At 48.5% G+C, this 22,306-nt stretch overlaps 1 protein-coding gene and 1 pseudogene across 2 annotated transcripts in view; one reads left to right on the forward strand and one right to left on the reverse strand.

The window, feature by feature from the left end:
* Positions 1–3,049: 3,049 nt before the first annotated feature.
* Sack1f (scaffolding CK1 anchoring protein F) overlaps positions 3,050–22,306 on the reverse strand; it is a 32,544-nt gene continuing 13,287 nt past the window's right edge. Inside the window, exons 2-6 of one of the 2 annotated variants that reach the window (XM_004845559.4) lie at positions 13,228–13,395; positions 12,540–12,661; positions 10,582–11,276; positions 5,303–5,410; positions 3,050–4,666 (exon numbers count right to left, since the gene is read on the reverse strand). In XM_004845559.4, the coding sequence (XP_004845616.1) occupies positions 4,617–4,666; positions 5,303–5,410; positions 10,582–11,276; positions 12,540–12,661; positions 13,228–13,395 (1,143 nt within the window). In that variant the 3' untranslated portion in view covers positions 3,050–4,616. The remainder of the gene's footprint in view (positions 4,667–5,302; positions 5,411–10,581; positions 11,277–12,539; positions 12,662–13,227; positions 13,396–22,306) is intronic. The other variant, XM_004845560.4, reaches the window with a different exon arrangement.
* Positions 16,813–17,944, forward strand: LOC101721102 (ribosome biogenesis protein BRX1 homolog pseudogene; annotated as a pseudogene).

The raw sequence follows: 22,306 nt of genomic DNA on the forward strand, positions 1-22,306 counted from the left end.
ACACAGCAGCCTGTGGCCTAGGTTCTACCACTCTGGACCCCAGGAGGTGAAGCCTGTTCATTTGGGATGCATAATAAAAGGAGAAACCACCCCAGAGGACAGGATTAGCTCAGGAGGTACTTTCAATAAGCCTAGTCCTTAAGAAATTAAATAGCAGACAACAGGATCCCATTTGACTTCCATGTAAGTCTTAGAAGTCAGGAACAAAGCTGAAAGAATCATGAACAATTCTGGAACCTGACACCTCCCAGTTTATTAGCCTGCTTTATTCTCTGTATTGAGTGGCTGTCAAGTCTTCAATCATTTAACAAATAGGTATTAAGAAAAAAAAAGCAAAAAAACTCAAATAGGTATTAAGCAAATACTGTGGCAACAACAATGAGCCAGACAGATAAGTTTTCTGTCCTCACAGAGCCTGGTCTCCAGGCTCCCCAGCCCAAAGGAAGAATGGGACCTGTCTCTCCAGGCCTTCTTTGTTCCGTAGTGGGAGAGTAGAAGCCTTGAAGGGGAGGGGTGAAAAGTTCAGGCCTAACTGTGCAAGGTCTTTGGGCTGATCTTGTAATTGCTTAGCCTGAGAATATTCTCATATCTGTACCTGCCTCCCTGCCACCTGCCTTTCAGACTCAAGCCTGGGGTGATCGTCCTGCAGCAGCTCTCTTCCTACTGCTGGAACAGAAATGGGGATGATCAGTGACAGCTGCTGGATCCTTTGGGTGGGAGGGCCTGAGTGCGGCCCGATAGCAGCTTATAAATGCTTTCCATAATCCACACATGGCAGGGCTAATATCTGCTGAGGGGACTTTGTTGATGTTTACTCAGAATGTGTTCATGATAGCCAGGTGGCAATTCCCACTGGCCTGACTGGAGTTTAGAAGTCACTTGCTGTCATCCCTGGCTGTTTTGGGAGGGGGCTGTTGTCGGAAACACATGGGTCTATCCCATGGTGCTTTCCATGTGGGACATAGCTGAGACTAAAGGAAGAACAGATTGGGAGAAAACCTGACAGGGAGCTGAGTGGAATCAGGCAGATGTGTGCACATAAACACACCTGTTCTGGGGAGAACAAGGTAGTGAAGAGCTAAGAAAGGTAAGTAGGACAAAGATGATGCTGTTATTCACCACTCTGCCAGAAACCAAAAATCTCAGGCAGCTTGGCCAAGCCTCTCTGGGCCAAAGCCTGTCAGACACACAGGGCAGAGAGTAGGTGGAAGCGCTTCCAAGAGCCACCTGTGTGGCTGTCGGGGCTGCAAAATAGAGTGGGGACCTTAAATGGAGGGTGTTTTTATGTCCAAACCTGGGGGACATCTGATAATGCTTGGAGATATTTTGGTTGTCTCATCTGCCGAGCAATATCCTGTAGGGTATAGCATTGTCCGGTTCCCAACAGAGGATTTTGCAGCTCCAAGGTATGCTGCAAGCCTGAGCTCAGATGGGGAATTTAGGGAGAGCCTTCCTTATCTGCAAAATGGAGATCTCATATCGCATGTGGCTCAAACCCTTAATACGTGGGAAGGCTGTTGACTTTACAGGGGGGCCTCTCCTGAGCTGTTCATGGTTTGTTTTGGGTTTTTTCTGGTACTGGGGACCTCAGGACCTTTTGCTTACATGGCAAGTGCAATGCAGCTGAGCTAAACCACCCCCACCCCAGCTGTTCATAGTTTGAAATCTGCATGACTAAAGCATCTAGCACAGACACTGGCCATATAGGAGGTGCTCAATAAATGAGAAAAAAAACTTAAAAAAAAAAAGAGATTCTGGCTAATAGTGTGGAAAATTAAAAAAAAAGAGAGAGAGAGAGAGAAAACTTGCACAGCAAGGGGAATAAAAAGAGCCCATTCTCCTTCTCTGGCCAGCTCCCCTTCACATCTCCAGGCTTCCTTTGTTGTCTTAATCTATAAAGTTCTGTATAGGCATAGCATATTGAGCTTTGCAGACACTGTCTTGGAAGTGTCTTTGAGGAATCAGGGGAATAGGGCTGACCATAATCATACCCTGAGAACAGACAGCTGTTACAAGGCAGTTTGGCCAAACCTCAAGGAATAGCCCCCAGTACCATTTGGAATCCTGTGCTTCCTGCCCTGATGGGGCAGAGGCCTCAGCTCATTGGGAGAATGGCTTCCCCAGGGCTCACAGAAGCTGGACTGAGGAGGGAGATGGTGGCCTGGTGGACAGGGGTGGAAGCACAAAGCCAGAGCTGGCTCTAAGTGTCCTTTCATCCTGCCTCTGTAGAGACCTTCCAATGCCACCAGCATGCAGGTGGTGCAACTAAGGGCACCCTTCAGCCCTGAATTTGCCTTCCAACTGGGAAGGCCAGGTGTACCCTCGAGATGTGACAAGTGAGAGAATATCTTCCAAAGTATGAGCAAGTGCTGGGACAGAGAACAGATGCACTCAAGACTGAAAAGCCAAGAGGTGGAACAGAGTGGGCCGGAGCTCAGGCTGACAAGCAAACATTCAGAGCTGCATCTCAAGACTTGGAGATCCTTGGCAATCTTTACACTGTAGTCTCTTTCACCAGGATTTCAGAGCTGGAAGGGGCAGAGACCATCTTACCCACCCTCTGTAAGGATGAGGAAGCAGGCTGAAGGGGAAAGGTGCCCCACCTGCAGGCCAGCACTCTGCCCAACACTGAGTTGGTTCCTCTTCAACATCGTTTCCTCTTCATTGCTACAGAAAGTGAGAATAACCTCATCTTGGCATATAGAGAAACTGAGGCAGAAAGGAGGGCCTGACCAAGGCTGCAGTGACTTAGAACTTCCACTGGGATCCTACTAGATTTGGGGGCTGGATCTGCTTCTGAGGAGAAAGGGATAAAGCAGGCCAGCTTCCATCATCGAGGAATACAAGAAGGCCTCGGCAGAATGGCCCTTTCCTAGGCCAAGGTGCCAACCTTCACTGCAAGGGTGATTTCTTTCCTCCAGTACAATTCAGGTACCTTGTGTCCTGTATCTTCAAGGTGACCGCTTGGAGCTGTGGAGTAATAGCCACTTCCCATGACCCCCCTCCTTCCTTTCCCCTCCCGAACAAGGATGTGCCAAGCAAACAGGCCTTGGTACGCAAGGCAGCACTTCCCAGAAGTGTTTAATCCTCATGAAGCCTCAAGAAGGTGGGTTGGGTTCCCTTCCTCACACACCTAGAAACCAGCCTCAGGAACAACAGAGAAGACCTGGGGTCAGATCACCTTCCTTTTCCCTGTCCCTCTCTGCCACTGGGGAGACCAGACTCCACGTAGGCCTTGTGTCTTGTCCCCACTTCCTGCAGCCCCATGTGCCCCCCTCTGCCTCTCATCAGCTGCCTTGCAGACATCTGTGTCCCTCCCTCAGAGCTGGTGGTGTCCCAGCACTTTTCATAAGGAAAGAAAAGGGACAGGAGTTTTAGCTCAGAGGGCAGAGGCTGAGAAAGGCTGCCTTGTGGCCCTTCCCCAGGACACTTCAGCCCTTTGCCCCTCTAGCACACTGCCTGTCTAGGGAGGGCCGGCTCAGAGCCTGTAGTTGGACAGTTTCTCCATTGTCCACTCACCTCACTCAGCCCTTACCGGTTACCTGTGTGTGATCATTTACTGCTTGACCTGGCCCAGCACCATGTTACAGCCTTTTTTTTTTTTTTTCAGTACCAGGGATGGAACTCAGGACCTTGTGCTTGCCAGGCAGGCTCAGTGCCACTGAGCTAAATCCCTGGCCCTCAGCCTGACTTTTTGCAGGAGGCTAAGGCTGGTCTTTGTCTGACGTGTAACTGGGGGAGTTCTGGAGGGTGAAGGGGACCAAGGACCAACTGGGGAGAAAGGGGCAGATACTCCTGTCCTTGGCACCCAGCGGTCCCCCACTCCTGCCTCCCCTCTCTCATTAGGGTGCAAACCCAAGCCCTTACTGAGGGGATGGGCAGCCCTGGTCAGGAAACCCTGAGAACCTCATAGAGGCTCGCAGCAGGCACCAGCCCAGGAAGCCTGGAGCACTCAGGCAGAGCCTACAGGTAGTGCAGAGTGAGGGAAAGGGGTCCCCAAACTGGCAGTGTCAAACCCTCCCCCCACTCCACTCAGTCTGGTGCAGGAGCCTGTGGGGACTGGTCTAGGAAGGTCATAGCAGCCAGTGCCCTGGCTGTCCCAGAACAGCTTCTACTTTGCGTCCTGTGGCTGGAGCAAAACTAGACTCGAGATCCCTGGCTTCATAGCCCCATCCTCTTCCCTTCTTCCCAACCTCGCTGGGGGACAAGAAAGCACCGGAAAGCCCAGGGAAGGGGAAGCCAGGTGGCTAGGGCTGCCTTGCAGACCTCATCTCACTAAAGCATAAGACATAGTAGCCCTTGTCCCACCTGGGGACCTGCAGCTCTGAGGCTGGCCCAGCAAAAGGGAGTTAGCATAAAGGAGAGCAGACACTAGTCAAGCTTCCACATCATGTAAAAAAGGTGGCAGTGACATCTGCCTGGTCTTTGGCAGTCTGATGGAGGCACATGATGGTCTTGAGATGCCCTGGACCCTCTCACGTGGGATTCAGGCCCCGAGGCTAAGAGGCTGGTCAGTGTCCAATGTGCAAACTGGTGCGGAGTGAGCCCTGTGCCCTTCACAGCACAGGAGAACACAGGTGGGTATCCACAGGTTCCACCCACCACTGTCCTGTGGCTCAGGAAATCACGCAATTGCTGGCCTTGGCAGGACTGGGACTTGTTTTACCTGCAAAGACAAGGAACACAGGCAGGGAAGGGTATAAGTGAGATACTCAATGGATTTGCCTCCAGCCCCTCTTCTGGGCTCTGTCCAAACCTCAACTTTGGGGGCAGGGGTTACTGGCTCCCTTCCAAGCTGCTGATCTGGAAACCAGCTCAGCAGGACACCTAGGAAAACAAAAGGACAGATTCTTCCTGCCTTGACAGACTCAGCAGGATCATCATGGGTTAGGGACTTCAAGTGGCCCCTTGTCTCCTGACCAAAGAGGGGTGGGGAAAGGACTCTGGAGACAACAACTATGACCAATGACTTAGAAGTCATGCCAAGTTAATACCAGTAGCTAAGATCCTAAGCAGCTTCAAGCTCTCCAGTGATCCATCCTCATTGGTCACAGTGTGAGCCAGATCTTTCACTCTGTTCTACAGCAGAGGCCCTCCCACAGGCCCTGCTCCCAGAGCAGCAATGCCAGGTCCTGGCTTCCAGTTCAGTCTCAGCTCCTTCTGCTGCACAGGTGCTCAGTTGGAAGGGGAAAAGCTGCACCTCAGGAAGGGTCAGCAACACCGCTGGGTGGGTGGCTCACACAGCTGAGGGGCAACACTAGACAGAGGGTGGGGAGGGAACAAAGCAGGCTGCCACACCAACCACAGCAGCTCGTTTTTCTGTTTCCCTGGGCCTCAGAATCCATTTCCACTTCCTTGCTGATCCTGTGATGTGGCCTGCAGTTTCTGTGGCTGATTCCTGCTCTCTGACCTATGGGAGAATGGAGAGGAAGCTGTGAGGCGGACCTGACACCTTGGGCCCTTGAGGCATCAGGCTGTTGGAGGCAGAGTCCGGGCCCTCAGAGCATAAGCCACCTCTCCAGGTGGAGGCCACTGGTGTTATTTCCTGCAGGCTCCTCCCTACACTGTAAGGGCTGTCTCCCTGGCACTCACACCATCTTCCAATGTCACTTCAGCTGTGGATTTAATTAAGTCAGCGTCTGCCTTCTCTTCGGGGCTGTTAGCAAGATAGACAGAGAACAGAGTTGGACTTGGAGCCTTGGTTCCACACCTTTCTCTCCCTCCACTCCATGCTCCCTACAAGGCCGTGGCTCAGATCCACAGCCTGTGCTGTGTTCGCCATCGCTGTGTTTGGGCCAGACTGAACTCACTCTTAGGGACCTACTGCAAACCCAGCTGAGCCCCCTGCTTGGTGTCCCTCATACTCAGGCAGGCGGCTGCTGAGGGAGAGAAGGGAGGGGGGTGGTCACCTGCTCCAGTGCTGAGGGCTGTGTCTAATGTGGCTGTGCTGAAGTCACTGCACTCTGCTGTCCTAGAGCCCCTCATTGCTGTAATGGACACATCATCCCCACTTTGTGCTCCTCAGTGGCTTGTTCTATTTGCTTGGCCTACTGAGCAGATGCTGAGTTCCTCCCCAGAGGCAGCAGTGTTTTGGAGGCAGGTAAGCAAAATCAATCTCTGGATCCAGAAGCAGGGACAGGGGTGCAGCCCTGGGGGTCAGGGAACAGGGATGCTGGGTGGGTAGAGGTTGTAGCCCCAGCCTGCATACACCCAGCTCCTTCCTGGAGACAGCTGCCTCCAGCAGGACCTGCTTCCCTCGATTCATCAGGCTGGATGCAAGCCTGGAGAGATCCCTTATCCTCAGAATTCATTTCCATGCTTCTGATGGAGAAACCGGTTAGAGGAAAAATTCTTCATGTTCCATTGTTCCATCAGTGCTCATTTACTGGGAGTCTGCTGTGGGCAGGCAAATCAGAACAGTTCAGATTAATGGGGAAGGATTACATGAACATCGCCTCTTCTCTCCTTTAAAATTAAAAAAAAATATTTTACAAACTATGTGTGGCAAGGGTGAGGATGGCCTGAAAAAGGTTTATGCAAGAATGTCAAGCTCCACTGGGGAGTTGACACTGGAATGAGACTGCACATACACTTGCAGAGTGGGGGCACAGAGTCACTAAGCGTGATGGAAAGGTTGGGCTGTGACAGTCCAGGGCATTTGTAACCAGAGCTGGCAAGCAAGGTGATGTGGGAAACAGGGAGAAAAGACACATCAAAGTGGATGTTTACAACAAAGACAATGGTCCCCTTTTTCTATAGCTTTCAGGGCTTCACATTCTCTTTGTTTGAAAGATCCTTTCCCTGACATCCACACAGCTCTGTCCCTCCAGGAGTCTCTGTTGCATTGCTGCTTGGCCAGAGAGGCCTTCCTTGTCCTCCTGTTATAAAAGGGTCCTTCCCCTCCTATGCTCCCAACTCTCCCCCGCAATAACATGCTCTGGAAGAGAGGGACTTTACTCATTCTGCTCCCTGCTACACAGGAACTTAGAACAGTGCCTGGCACACAGCACAGATTTCACAGACATACATTTATTGGGTAAAATCATTAGGTAACAACAAGCTACTTGGGGTTTATACCAGTACTAACAACAGCAGGAATAGCAGCAGCATGGGTGACCTGTGTGTCCTCACTCACCTGGCACCACCCTGAGATAGTGACGTAAGCCCTGGCCAGGCTAAGAGAAACTAGAAAGACAGAGGGTCTCTGATATTAGCCAGCAAGAATAAGCAGCCCTGCTCCTCCTCTGGAGCTAGGTGGAGTTGGGCCCTTGAGGAGGCTGTGGGATCAGAACCCCCAATGGTAATGGTGTTCAGAATCATCAGATCAGACTGCAGATCCTGTGCACCAGCTGGGGCAGGACCTGACTGCTTAGGGGCCACACTGAATTCTGAAACTCTGCCTTGACAAGCAATGCTTGACAGGATGTGCCCTGGGACAGGGGCCCAGAAGTCTGGATGAAGTCCTGAGTCCAGAAGGTACGCCCTGAGCAGTCCCACAGTCCATCTCTGACAGGACCCAGATTTCTGGGAGAGAGATCTGAGACCATCCGCACCCTCTGCTCCCTGGATGACACAGGAGAGTGTGAAGTTCCCAGATCTGGGAGCCAGAAGCCATAGCTCTGTGAAGCCAGACCTCACTGCTGGCAGTGGCCCATGCATAAAACAGGGGGACCCAGGAGCCTTTGGAAAAGGCATGGCTAATTCAGGTCACCCTGGAGAGCACTTGGAAGACAAGTCCTCACCCTCCTCTCTCCTCAGCTGGCAGAATACCATCAGGAAGGGTCCAGCTGACATTCAGGGATCTGCCCCTTCCAGGCTTTAGAGATGTAGGGCAACAGTGCCAGCCCTCACCTTGGGGAACAGCCACCGTTGCTTTGCTGGAGCCCTGGACAGAGGCTCACCTCTCTGAAGCTTGGGGGTCAGGCAGGATGCTTTCAGGCTAAAGCATTTCACATCACATCCCTCTTAACTTTCTTAAAAATGTTGGCCATTTTCCAGAGACCCCCAGAGGTGTGGAGGTGGGGTTTCAAGCATAGCACCTCCAGCCTCCTCCCCTAGACTGGTGGCTTCCTGAGGGCAGACCTTGTCCGAATTTCCTCTGTGTGGCAGAACTATCTGCCTTCTAAGGACACTCTATATTGGAGAACTGCATGGGAAAATCTTGTCAGATTCTTCAGCCCAGTCCACGAGATACTCTTTTTTGTGGTGGTGGGGATCAAACCCAGGAGCACTCTATCACTGATCTTCATTCCTGGTCCTTTATATTTTTATTTTGAGGCAGGGTCTCACTAAGTTGTCCAGGCAGGACTCAAACTCGAGATCTCCTGCCTCAACCTCCCTCAATGCTAGAATTACAGGCTTGCACAATATGCCTGTCTTACTCATGGTATTTTTATACAAAGGCTGCCCCCTGATTGCTCCTCTGAAGCTGGAGACCTATCCCCCAGAGAGCCTGTCCTGAGCTCCCAGGTGGGAGCAGGTGGCAGGCTGGAGGGAAGGTGAAAGTTGGCCCAGCACAGGAGCATCTAGCAGAGTGAAAAGGCAAAAGGAAAAGATGCCCGGCTTTCACCACTAGAGGGGGCTGTGAGCCTTCAAACCACCAGGCTGCCCCACCCCCAAATCCCCAGCCCCAAAGGCGGCAATTTCTGTGAGGTTCTCCCAAGCGCCACACCTGGATTTGCAAAAATTTGCATACTGTTTGACAACTATATACTTCTTATCAAGCAGTTTTACAGGCTGTCAGCTCTCGGCTTTTTATTTCTGTCTTTCATCAACCCTGTCATCAACCCACATCCTCTCTTGATGAGAGGGCGCCGAGACAAGACAAAGTGAGAATCAACTCAAAGGGACATTGGAAACCCTCCGCAGCTCACCCTGTCACCTTCTAGAAGAGGAGACAGCCCCAGGGAGGGGAGGGACATGTCTAGGGTGCAGGGGCAGTGTCATGAGTGGGAGAAGGTGGGCAGGCCGTGTCTGTCTCGATGGCATTCTGAATGCTCCCCGTGGGAAAGGGGTCCCCACCCTTGGATGGGGTGATAGCAGTGGCTGTGCCTACCCAAGTCATCCAAGTAGCGGAACTCGAGGCTGAGTGATATACTAGAGGTGCCTAGAAAGGACAAGACAAAGGGCCTTGAGTTTCTATGGAAACAGTACCTCAGGGTGAGGGGCTGAGAGAAGAGGAAGCTTCCACCTCACTTCCAGGCAGGACTTGGGATCAGCCCCTTTGTGGCTGGGCTCATCCCCTCCTCTTTCCTGCCAGGTGTTCACCATGGCAACCTTCCTTCCAACAGGAGGTGCGGAGCAGCATCTGGTGTCAGGGGAGTCAAAGAGCCCAGCAGGGAATGGGAACAGGGATGAGCTACCTTCCTGTGACAGAACAGGGCCTTGACCCAGGCCTGGGTTTGAATCCTGGCCTATGACCACTTCTTGTGCCTTGGGGCCACCTAATCCTCCTCTGAAGGGCTTGAAGGGTTGTCATGAAGATAAAAGGAGAGAGTGCCTGCACAGGGCCTGGCCTGCAATGCTGCTCAAGGAGGGTGTGGGAAGGTCCTCACTGTGCCCACACTGCAGAGACCCCAGCCTGGTTTATTCTGACTTAACAAGCACACATATCTACAGGCACAGCCTGGTAGCTGGTCCTGGGAACAAGCACAGGGGAAGTGGTTGTGTCCCTGCTCTCCGGCCACTTAGAGTCAGGTCAAATGAGGGTTGTGAAGACACCTGAGACCTGAAGCCCTTAGGCTGCCCAGGACAATTCCTCAGACCCTGGCTTCGATGGACTTGGCTAGACAGGGAGCTCAGTTCTCACTGCCACAAAGTCCTACAGTCATGGACAGTGTCAACCCTGAAAGTTTTTTGAATAAGGGACACTGGGCCAGGAAAGACAGTCTGGTTGTCACCACCAGCTTCCTGAAAGGCCATACCAGTCTTCTGGAGAAAGAGATCAAGGCCAGGGCCTTAAGGGATCCCAGAGAGATGGCCAGAAAGACACGGACACCATTAAGCTCTTGTAAATGGCCAGCCTACTTGGCAAACAAACCCAACAGACCAAGTCAAACTATTGATAGCAGAAACAGGAAGCTGGGTCAGGGCCACAGTGGGGCACAGGTGAGGGTTGGGTGTGCCTGACCAGGTTAGATCCTGTTGACAGCGATCCAGCAAGGAACAAGATTGGCCAGAAAGAGTCCTGGACTCAGCCAGGTCTCGGGGGCCTTAGCCCTGCCCCTGGCTGGGCAAGGGCCCTTTTCCTTCATTAACAGAGGAGAAACTTGCTCTACTTCCTTCATTTGCATGAAGGAGTCTGAGGCCAATTTGAAAGTTGTCTCCAGGTGACTACATGCCCACCACTGCACTGAGGCACACAGGGCTCTCCCCTCCCAGGGAACTCAGAAGCACAATGACTTGTATAGGGCCACAAGGAAGACACAAGCCACAGCCGGGGTAGGAACTGAGGACCGTCTGACTCAGGAGCTCCTGGTTGCTCATGCCAGCAAGCTGCCCCTGTGGACATGAGCCAGTGCTCCTCCACAAGTGCCAAGCAAGGGTCAGGGGTGGCATTGGGCCCCAGGGAAGAGGGCTCACCTGAGATGTTGGCACTGGAACCCTCATTGGTCTTCTTCCCCATCAGAAAGTCCCTGTCGGTCACTGTCTCTGTGGAGAGGGAGCTGTCCATGCTGTTGGACGCTGCAGGCCTCTTGGCCCGTCGACTGAAGAACCTGCTGCTGAAGCGCTTGCCCTCCTTGGTTGACATGGCCTCCCCGTTGGCAGCTTCCCCCTTGCCATTTTGGGCAGGTGCCTCTCGGGCCTTGGGCCGCAGGTCTATATGCATGTGAGAGACCTTCCTGCCTTCCGTCCGGCTCAGCGCTCTCAAGGGAATGGGCTCCACGGGGGGCAGCAGCTGCTCCACTGTGACCAGATCATTCAGGAAGCTGTCCAGGCGCCGGGCCGACTCACCACCTCCACCACCCTCCTCCTGCCCCTCTGGGCTGCCACCAGGGTCCCGCTCTTGCCGGGCAGCCCAGCGCATCATCTCCCCTGGGGGCTGGCGGCTGCCTGCCACCAGGGCATACTTGGGGTTGATAAGCTTTCGGGCCACGGTGGAGGAGTAGTTGAGGCCAAGTCTGCCTGCGCCTCCTCCCAGGCCCAGCTGCTGGAACAAGTTCACCTCTTCGGAGATGGCATACAGCTCCCTGAACTCCACATCGAAGGGCTCTACGTACTGCCCTGTCAGAAGGAGGAGAAGGTTCCTGTCCACGTAGGAGGAACTCCAGGTGAACCTGGAATGTGAGGATGAAAAAGCAGACATGTGTGGCCGGGCTGCTCTTTTGTCCTGCCCGTCATCCCCACCCCTATAGCCAGACTGCCTGCTGCTGGACAGAAGAGCCGTGAAACCTTCCTGCCGGACTGCTTTCTCTCTGTCAGTCTAAATCCTCCCTTTCCCTAGGTCTTGGCCTCAAATGCAGAAAGCAGGCAGTGGACTCTGGGAGGAGGGCATGAGAAGTCAGGCTGGGATTCAAACCTAGTTTCTACCTCTGTATACCTTTGAAAAAAACAATGGGCCTCAGCCATGTGTAGTGGTGTAGACCTGTAATTCCAGTATTCTGGGAGGCTGAGGCAGGAGGATTCCAAATTTGAACCAAACCTGGGCAAGCTGGTGAGACTCTGTCTCAAAATAAAAAATAAAAAAGTGGCCCAGTCAGGGATTTAGCTCCGTGCTTCTGCCACCTGCCTTGCAAGTGCAAACACCCGAGTTTGATCCCCTGTACCAAAAAAAAAAAAAAGTGCCCCAGTGTGAAAGCCCTGAGTTCAATTGCCAGTACTACAAAAAGAAAAAAAAAGGTAGGAGGCCCTTCAAAGGACCTAGGGTACAAAATGTTAGAGATTACTTAACTCAGAGTTGTGAGGCTCAAATGAAATAACAAAATATTTAGCTGAGTCCCTGGTACACACACACAGTTAATAAACAGTAATTGGGTTGCCCTATTCTCAATACTGTTTCTTATTGGTTCTTTGAATTTTCAGAGCACTTAATTTGTGTCAAACAGCCCACAATATAATCTTGAAAGAGGACTTATGCCATTTATTAACTGCTTCATGTGCTGAAGTCTTTTCTTTACCTAATTTTAATTTACTCAGAGGACAGAGATTGCACACATACAGTCTCTCATGTGTCTAGTAATTCATGTTTAAACTGAAATTCTGAAGATGGACCTCTCTGCCTCACATTGCCTTCTGGATATTACCCATTCTACCTCCTGCTTGTCCCACCTAACAACTAGTTGCTGTGGACCATGAAAAACAGGCAGCGCTTAATGCCCATGAAGAGTTGACCCTCTTTCTGGAGTAATCCATCAACCAGAAGACTTGAGGAAAGGACTGGCTGGAGGCAGTTTGCCATTGGGACAGACAGTATGTCACAACTGAAATAGGAATCAACAACAATAACAATAAAATCACCTCATGACTGTGCAGGCTCCCATGCAGCACCTTCCTGAATAGTTACCATGAACATTTACCTCCTGTGACCTGGCCCAACTCACCTGTAGGATCCAGTGGCTACTTTGTCACCATCCACCATCAAGAACCTCGATGACAGGGTCCCCTTGATCTTCCCCATGGGCATATAGAAGCCGACACCTGTCACAGACCGGACACGGATGTTCTGTTGAGAAGATAAGCACTGTCACCCTGTGCTGTAGTCCTGTGCCAAGGCTTTGCTGTGGCAGAGGAAGAACCCTCTGGTGCAAGGACCCTGCCTGCTGACTCCTGTCTCGATTCTGTTTCCATCAGTCTTACATATACAACTCCATATGGAGAGCAGGAGGAAGTCACCAAATCTTTGAGCATGGACAGGCCCAGAGGGTTTCCTTCTCTTCCCAAAGTTCCTCAGAAGAGAATCACAGCCCCAGATTTGAATTTGACGGCAAAGTCAGTGATTCTTCAGGCTGAGCACCCCAGAAATGGGCCAGAGCTACCTCAGCCTCAGCAGCCTTGGGCTAAAAATTAAGCTGGGCATGTAGTGTAGCAATTATCAGTTCCTGAGTCAAGGCTTTATACAGAAGAGAAGAGGTTGAGATCTTGAACCTAACTTCAGCCAAGCCCCTGAACTGGGGTGGAGGCAAAGGGAGAAGGAAAAGGAGGAGGAGGAAGCGAAGGAGGAGGAAGAAGAGGAAGAGGAGGGAGTCTCCATCGCATCTGCTTACCCCCTCCCCCAGTGGCACAACTTACCCGAATACGGAAGTCAGCGAGCTCCAGGCCTTGACACATCTCCAGGAAATATTTCACTCCTGCCTCATCCAGGATGATGTACACTGGGACCCGGCGCTTAGAGGCAGCATCCACAATGTCTTGGAAAATATCACTATCAGTGAAGAGGTCCATGACCACAGCAATGACCTGGACAGGGAAGGGCGCTGGTGAGGGAGGGATGTTGTGCCAACACATCTTTGGAGACACTCCAGACCAGACAGGACCAGCTGGCTCTGGGGTCACAAGTGGCCAAGAGTCAAAAACCCTACCTGCACTATTCCTGGGTCCTTCAGGTCCCCACCCATTTTTGAGCACATGAGTGTAGGAGAGGGGCTCCAGGGTGCAGGTCCTGCTGCTTAGACCTCATCCTGGATTGCTCCCCACCAACACACACACACACACACACACACACACACACACACACACACACACCCCAATAATTCTTTAGAAGCCACAACAGAGGAGAACTAGGAGGCTGAGGAGAGCTGCTCCTACTGCCCCAGGGAAACCAGCAGATGATGCCAAGGTGCAAGGGATGGGCTCACTTCCATCAGCTGCAGATCTACTTGAACATCTCTTTCTCAGCAGGCCTGGGCACTCTGATCTCCTTGCAGCTGTGCAGAGCCTGCACTTCCCCGAGCACAGATCTGGGCAGCGCTCCAGTTGGCTCGGATGCCTTGGGCCTCTGGTGTCCAGCCCTTCCCACCCCATCCTCAGAGCAAGGTCACTGCTCTGGACCCTTCACTTGCAAAAGTCAGCCCTGATTCTGCACCCTGGAAGGAGAGGCCTTTTGCAGCCTGGAGCATATCCACAGTTCTAACTGCAGCCGCTTCTAATTTCCTGCACAAACCACTCTCCACTCCAGCCTCCAGGGTATTCTCCTTAGCCCCTAACACTGCACCAGATGCAGGGGAAAGGGTCAGGCTTTAGGGCAGAGAAGTCTCTTTTAACTTTGGACCTACCACTTTCTATTTATGTGACCTTAGGCAAGACACTTGTCCTCAAGGAGCCTGCTCCCTCATCCATTAAACGGGAACACCTTGCACTTCACACAGTTGCTGCAAGGGTTAGAGATAGTATCTGTAAAGCATCAAACACAAGGCCCGGTTTGTAGTAAGTCTTTACTAAATATCCAAGGGAGTACATTTGGGCAAACAGGCCTGGCACACCCACTCCACATCTGGCTCTTCGGCACCCCAGCTTTCTTGGCTGAAAAATGGAGGTAATAATAGTGCCTATCCCAAAGGTCTGTCTGAGGATCTAGCAAGGTAAACCATGAAAGTACTTGATGCTAGAAAATACTAGCATGTGGCACAGGGTAAGCTCCCCTTTTTTTTCTTTTTCCTTTTTTTGGAGATAAGATTTTGCTGCATTGCCCAGGCTGAATGCATGATCCTCCTGCCTCAGGATCAAACTCAACTTTCTGAGTTGTTGGGACTACAGGTATATGCTATCAAGGGTAAGTTCAATAAGCTCATTCCCAGCACCACATCTTTACCATCACTCTCGACACCTTCACAGGCATGCTCTACAATACCCCTGCCTCTAAGTCTCCCCACTCCTGCATCACTTAAGCTCTCCACAGGCTCACATTTGCCAGCCAATCATTAACATGAGTGTGAATGATTACTGAGCCCTGCAGGAAGAATGATCTAAAGACAAATAAGCTGCAATCACCAACTTCAAGGGGTTAATCCAGGTGGATGAAGAGACAACTGCACATAATAAGTAAGGCGTAGGGTAAATGAGATAAATGCCTTAAGGGTTCCAAGTGACATGTAATGAAGGGGAAGGAGATAGGCAGCTATTATTTCTAGCCAGGGAAGAACAAGAAAGGCTTCAGTCAGAGTGAAGAATAGGACGCCTTTGGCTGCCATGAGAAAGGAACAGGAGGCAAACCCAACAGAGAAGTCCCTTGGGTGGCCATGTGCAAGTACAGCCTACACACGGGCACCGGGGTGAGGAGGGGAGTGCGACTGTTCCTGCCTTAGGAAGTGACACCTTGTCTAAGGTGCCAGTGCACAGGTGCCACATGGCTAGTGGAGGCCCAAGAGGTGTGTACATCAGGCATAGGGTGCAGCACCAACAAAGGCAGTGTGATGGTTAATTTTAGGTGTTAACTTGGCTGAGTCCTGGTCAAATGTTATTCTGGACATGACTATGAAAGTGGGTTTTGGATGAGATTAACATTAAAACAGTGAGCTTCAAGTAAAGCGGATTCCCCTCCATAATGTGAGTGGGCCTCTTGCAATAGCTTGCCTTCACAGAACAAAGGCTGACCTCCCCTGAGCAAGAAGGAATTCTGCCAGCAGCCTCCTGCCTTTGAACTTGGACCGCAATACTTCTCTGGGTCTACAGCTTGCCTCTCTCCCTAAGATTCTGAAATTGCATCTCCAGGATCCTACAAGCCAATTATCTAAAAGCAATCTCTCTTAATCTCTCTCTCTCTCTCTCTCTCTCTCTCTCTCTCTCTCTCTCACACACACAGACACACACACACACACACACACACACGCACACACACCCTGTTGGTTCTGTTCCCATTGAAAAGCCTGACTAATGCAAGCACTGAGGATGGGAATTCACATGTACTAACTACTTTCATGGCATCTTATGCGAAAGCACTCATGAGTATCTAAGTACTCATGCACTTACATGAATTTTCAAATTTGACTCTCACAAGTATTCTACAAGGATTCACATTTGAGGAAGTAAACATAGCGGGGCAAAGTAACGTGCCTGAGGTCATAGAGCTAGCATGTGGCAGAGCAAGAAAGTCAGGTACATCCAGACTCCAGAGACTCATTTCACTGCTTTACAGGGACAGGATTGCTTCAAGGTACTTTAGAAACATCAAATCAACTAGACTTTCTTGGAAAAGATGAAACAAGATAGATAAACACCTAGCAAGATTGACAGAAAGAGAGGAGTTGCAAATAAGATATGAATGAAAAAGGACAAATACCTATGTACATAACAAATTTAAGAAATCATAAAAATGGTAAAAAGAATATTGAGGTCAAGTCTACAATAATGAATTTGAACATGCAAATGACATGAATAATGTATTACAAAAGAACTAAATGTAATATACCATAATCAAGTTAGGTTTATCATAGGAATGTAAGGATGATTCAACATCAGAAAATATATCATCTTAATTTATAACATGGAATCAAGAGAAGGAAATCATATATTTTCTTAACATTTTAAAAATTCTCATAAACCAAAATCCTTAGTTGTCATAAAAACTCTCAGAAAGCCAAGACTAGAAGGGACCTTCCATAACTTCATGAAGTCTATCTACCAAAAACCTATCTGAAGCATTTTACTTAATAGAGAAAGCTTAGATGGATTCCCTTTAAGTATAACACAAGCCAAAGATACTCTCTATTGCCTAATTGCTCAACATAGTATTAGAGGTCCTAATCAATGCAATAAAATCAGAAAAAGAAATAAAAGGTTTAGAAGAGACAAAACTACCATGAGTTATTTTCATAGAAAACCCAGTAAGGGGGAAATAAAAGAAAAAGAAAAAAAAAGTGCTATCAAAATAAAAACCATTAGAATAAGAGAACCCAGTAAGATTGCCAGATACAGAGAACCGGAAGTACGGTTAAGGGGGAAGGTGGTGAGGCAAGATGGCGGCAACCAAGAGGAAGTGGCGTGGGGACTTGGTAGTTTCGGCAAAGAATCAAAAAGAAACAAAAAAGATGCTGAGCCTCCAGCAGTCATGGGCTGTGTCAGAAGAGATGGAGGAAGCAGAGAAGGTCCGTATCCCAGGCCCCGTTTGCAAGGGCAAGTGGAAAAATAAGGAACGGATTCTCATCTTTTCTTTCAGAGGAATACATTTCAGAACAAGACATTTAATGCAAGACTTGAGAACGTTGATGCCTCATTCTAAAGCAGATACTAAAATGGATCGTAAAGATAAATTCTTTGTGATTAATGAGGTCTGTGAAATGAAAAACTGCAATATATGCATCTATTTTGAAGCTAAGAAAAAACAAGATCTTCATATGTGGCTTTTGAATTCACCTCATGGGCCCTCTGTCAAATTCCTTTTTCAAAATATTCACACCCTAGCAGAACTGAAGATGACTGGAAACTGAAAGGTTCTGGCCGATTTTGCCTTTTGACCCTGCTTTTGATGAATTGCCACATGATGCTTTGTTAAAAGAACTCTTAACTCAGAGTTTTAGTAAACCACGATATCATCCCAAAAGCCAACCATTTTTGGACCATGTATTTACTTTCACCATTCTGGATAATAGGATATGGTGTCTAAGCTTTCAGGTCATAGATGAAGATGTTCAACTTGTAGAAATAGGGCGTCGTTTTGTCTTAAATCTGAGAAAGATTTTTCAGGGAAGTTTTGGAGGACCAACTTTATATGAAAATCCTTACTACCAGTCACCAAACATGCATCGGCATATCATAAGATCCATCACGGCTACAGAATACAAAGAGAAACAGCAAGTAAAAGATGTGCAGAAACTGAGAAAGAAAGAGCCAAAGACTGTTCTTCCACATGACCCCACTGAAGATGTTTTTGTTACACCAGCTGAGGAAAAACCAATAGAAATACAGTGGGTAAAAATCAGAGCCAAAAGTCAATTTGAAAGCAAGGGAAAAAAGGATTTACAAAAGGCAAAGAAAATTGAAACAGAAGATGAACAGTGGAAATGCAAAATGAATCAATGGATAACTAAGTTTTCCAAATATTGTATATTTATTTTGTATTCAGTGTATAAATACATCTATTATCCTGGACTACTTTATGTCAAATTAGTGTGCCATTTGAAAGAAAAAAAAAATCTTAGAGTCAGTGGTGTTTATCTTTTTCTAAATAAAGCACTGTATCACCAAAAAAAAAAAAAAAAAAAATTGCCAGATACAGAAAAACTTTCAAAAACAATAGCCTTCATTCACTCCAAAAAAATTAACTGAAATAAAATAAAATCCATTCACTATTGCATCTTAAGCATATAGTGCATAGGAATTATTACCTTTAGAGAAAATTTTTACAAACCCTTTTAAAAGACATGTGAGTAGGGCTGGGGATTTAGCTCAGTGGTTCTGCTGCCTGCCTCTCAAGCTCAAGGTCCCCAGTTCAATCCTTGGTACCAAAACCAAAAAACAAAACAAAACAAACATGTGGGTAAATGAGACAAATATAAAGAAATAATATAAATTAAGATTAAAAATTCAATTTTCTCTATATTAACAAAATTCAAAGCAATTCTAATAAAAGTTCAATAAATGTTTTTGAGGAATTCAAATGTTCCTAAGAAGAAGAATAAAGATCCACAAGTAGTTACATCAGTTTTGAAAAAGAAAAGCTAACTGGGATATTGTTCTACCAGAGAGTAAGAAAGTGTACAGTCATAGTAATAAGAATTATAGTACCAAGGTTAGAAGGAACTGCCGAATAGACCAAAGGAACAAAAGAACAAAATAGTGAGGCCAGAAACATCCATGTACATATACACACACACACACATGCACTGATACACACTCATATATACATAAGATTTTATATATGGGAGTAGAATCACAAATCAGTGGAGAAAAGATTGATGTCTAGTAGATTGGAAAAACTGGCTTACCATACAGAGAAAAATAAAGGTGGATCTGTACTTCACACCATAAATAAAGGTAATTTCATGTAGGCTAAATACGTAAGTGTAAGAGAGAAAACTTGTAAGAGAATTGATGAAATGTGGAAAATATCATGACACAGAACAGAAAAGGATTTCTTAAGATTCCAAAAGCACAAACCACAAGGGAAATAAAATAGATCCATTTAAAAATTAGGGGTTTTCTGTTTAAATAAAGATGCTATAGACAAAGGTAACTGATAAAAACCAAAGAAATTAATAACATACAAGGAATCCCTGAAAATCAGCAAGAGAAAGATAGGAAGCTAATTTAAAAAGTGGGCAAAGCATATTAATAGGTGGTACCCAATATCAGAAGGAGATACCTGAGTGGCTAATATATATATATGAAAAGCACATCTTGTTAGTGATTAGAAAAATTCAAATTAAAACATATTGATGACCAGGAGTAGTGATACACACCTAAAATCCCAGTATTCTAGGAGGCTGAGGCAGATTGCAAGTTTGCGCCTAGCATGAACAACTTAGCAACTTAGGGAGATCCTACCTCAAAAGGAAAAATAAAAAAGGGCAGGGGATATAGCTCAGTATGAAAGCCCTGGATTCAGTGCTCAGTGCCACAAAGAAACAAACAAATCCCACATTGATGAAAGAGATACTACTTTACAATATGAGATTAGGGCCGGGGATTTAGCTCAGTGATTCCACCACCTGCCTCGAAACCTCGAGGACCCGAGTTCAATCCCCGGTACCAAAGGAAAAAAAAAATACAATATGAGATTATCTAGAAATTGTAAAGTTGGATAATCCTAACTGTTGGTAGGTGAGGAAAGGGAAACCCTCATTCACCTCTGGTGGGAGGAGATGCTATTATTTGCAATAACAGGCAGAACTTTCTGGATTTTAAGTATGTGCATAGCTATAACCCAGCAAAACCAGTCTTAGCCATGTACTTCAGGGAACCGCTTGGTCTTAAGGGAGCAGGACCAAAACTCACTGAAGCTTTCTTTGGGATAGCAAGAATTAGTTAAAAATTTAGATGCTTTTCTCTGGAATACTGATGAGGAAAATGTGAGGCATGTGAGGTATTTGATGTGTCATAGCAAGCAGAAGCAATGAACCAGTTCCATGTGTAGTAACTTAGGTTTTTTTTTTTAATGGATAGCTCAATTGAAAATGTTAGAGAATGAGATCTATAGCCTAATGCTATTTATGTAAAATAGTTTCCCATTACTAAAATGATATTGCATCTTTTTCAAGGACACAAACTTGTCCAAGGACGAATACTGAATGCAGGAGGGTAGCTGCCTACAGGAGAAAGGAATGGGAGGGAAGGAGAGAAGCTAAGAAAGGGGCTTTCCCTGGCTCAATAATGGGAGAGTGCCCTAAATGGAGGTACACAATCATCTCTGCACTTTTGGTCCCCAAAAGCCAACCAATTGAACAAATAAAACCCACAGTCAAGTCCTCCAGTTGGGCTGGCACGGTTCAGGGTAGGTATGGGTGGGAACAGGGGATAGGATGGCTCATGGAGGGTTTTGGTGTGGTACTGCACAGTTCCAGTCTCCCTCGGTTGCAAATGGAGTTCCCTGAGCACTGATACCAACCACTGTCTCATTGCATCTTCCAGTTGCTGCGTGAGGCCAGAGTCCAGCATCCTTTCATTGCCAAACTCTCTACAACGTCCAGCTCACAGTCAACTTCTGTCACCATGGCCTGCCTGCCTGCCAGCTTCTGGGAATCCCACTTTTACTTTAGCTTCGTCCTCAAGAAAGTAACCAGGGAAGGGGGCCTACCCTGGCCCCCACCTGCCTGAGGATGTGAGGAGAGGTGGCAGTCCCCAGAGGCTTGGTCTGCGCCATCCTGGTGAGAGGCAGCCATCTGTGTCACTACCAATTAAACAATGAAATATCTGTGGTAGAAAAAAAAATCAATTGCTCGCTGCCTCCTGCAATCTAATTGTGGGGAAGTGATAATTACCCTCAGATCTGGTCTCTAAGAGTCCCGTGTGACATTTAGCTCTTCAGCATCAGGCCCAAGAAAACCACCTCCTTGATCTCTCTGCTCTAGCGTTGAATGTGTCCCCGTGATTGTCCATGCCAAGACTAACTTCAAGGCTTCCCTGTGTAGTCGGAAAATCAAGTTTTCAAAAAAGGAAGTCCCAGGCTCAGAATCCAGCAAAGCGGATTTCATGGGGAGGAAAATCACCCCTCCTCCCACTGCCTCCTCACCCTGGCGTCCTTCACCTGGTTACTTACTGATGTGCAACGCCGGGAGAGAGGTTAATTTGAGCTGGCAGTCGTTTTCAGAAGCTGTCGCAGGCACGCTGGCAAAGAGGCTCTGATGCTGTAAGGCCTCTCATGGGGTGCTGCGTTAGCTCATCATCTCCTCGTTTGATATCTTGCCTGGACAGCAGGGGTGGGGGAATGGGAGAGGGGGTGTGAGGGAGCCCCAGAGAGACCCTCTATCTGCCATTCAACTTTAATTACACTGCCAGCTTTCCAGATTCCTTAATTGCCATTAGAGAACAAGATGATGAAAAGGGCTCCACCTCGCCCTGAGGCCCTGGTGTGTTTGCATGACCCAGACTACAGAAGGCTCTGCCAGATGTCCACACCCACAGAGAGGACTGCTGCTGGGACATGTCCACAAGCCTGCCGGTGGGCACTGCTAACATCAGCATCCTCTCGGTCATGGGCAGAAGCTCCACTCTACCAGCTTCCTCCTCCCCAATCCCTGAATCCCCTCAGTCACCAAGTCCAGAGGGTCCTACCCTTTCCCTGGGTCAGCCCCTTGCTGTCCTCATAGGTACTGCCACCCTAGCTTGGGATCTCATTTCTTGAAGAACTTCTCTACCTTCCTGGCTGGTTTCTCCTCCACTTCTGCCCTCTCATTCACTCCCCACAGCAGTGATCTCCCTAAACAACAGACTAAATGGGCCAGTAGGTCCTGCAGCCCTCAAGGGGGTCTGAACTTCTCCATTTGGCACTTGAGGGGCCTTATGATTGGCCCCTGTCCTTCTTTCCAGCTTCATTTTTTTTCCCCAGTACCAGGGCTTGAACTCAGGACCTTGCACTTTCTTTCTTTTTTTGGTACCAGGGATCAAACTCAGGATCTTGCGCTCTTGAGGCAGGTGGAGTGCCACTGAGCTAAATCCCTGGCCCAGGATCTTGCACTTCTGAGGCAGTCGAGGTGCCACTGAGTCCCTCCCCAAGCCCCAAGTCCCTACCTCCAGCTTTATTTTAAGTGACTTCTCACCTCTGTCCCTTATTTTGGGCCACTTGAATGACCTACAGTTACCTTTACTCAGGGCTTCTCTATTGCCTTTTGGGGCTGGCTAATTCTTTGCTGTGGGGGCATCCTGTGTGGTGTAGGATGGTTAACAGCATCCCTGACCTCTCTCTACTCAATGCCAGGGCCCAGGTATGGCAACTAAA

The sequence above is a fragment of the Heterocephalus glaber genome, unplaced genomic scaffold, assembly GCF_053883595.1.
Source record: "Heterocephalus glaber isolate CG9 unplaced genomic scaffold, H.glaber_assembly_v1.0 deba00001444, whole genome shotgun sequence".
Taxonomy (NCBI): domain Eukaryota; kingdom Metazoa; phylum Chordata; class Mammalia; order Rodentia; family Bathyergidae; genus Heterocephalus; species Heterocephalus glaber.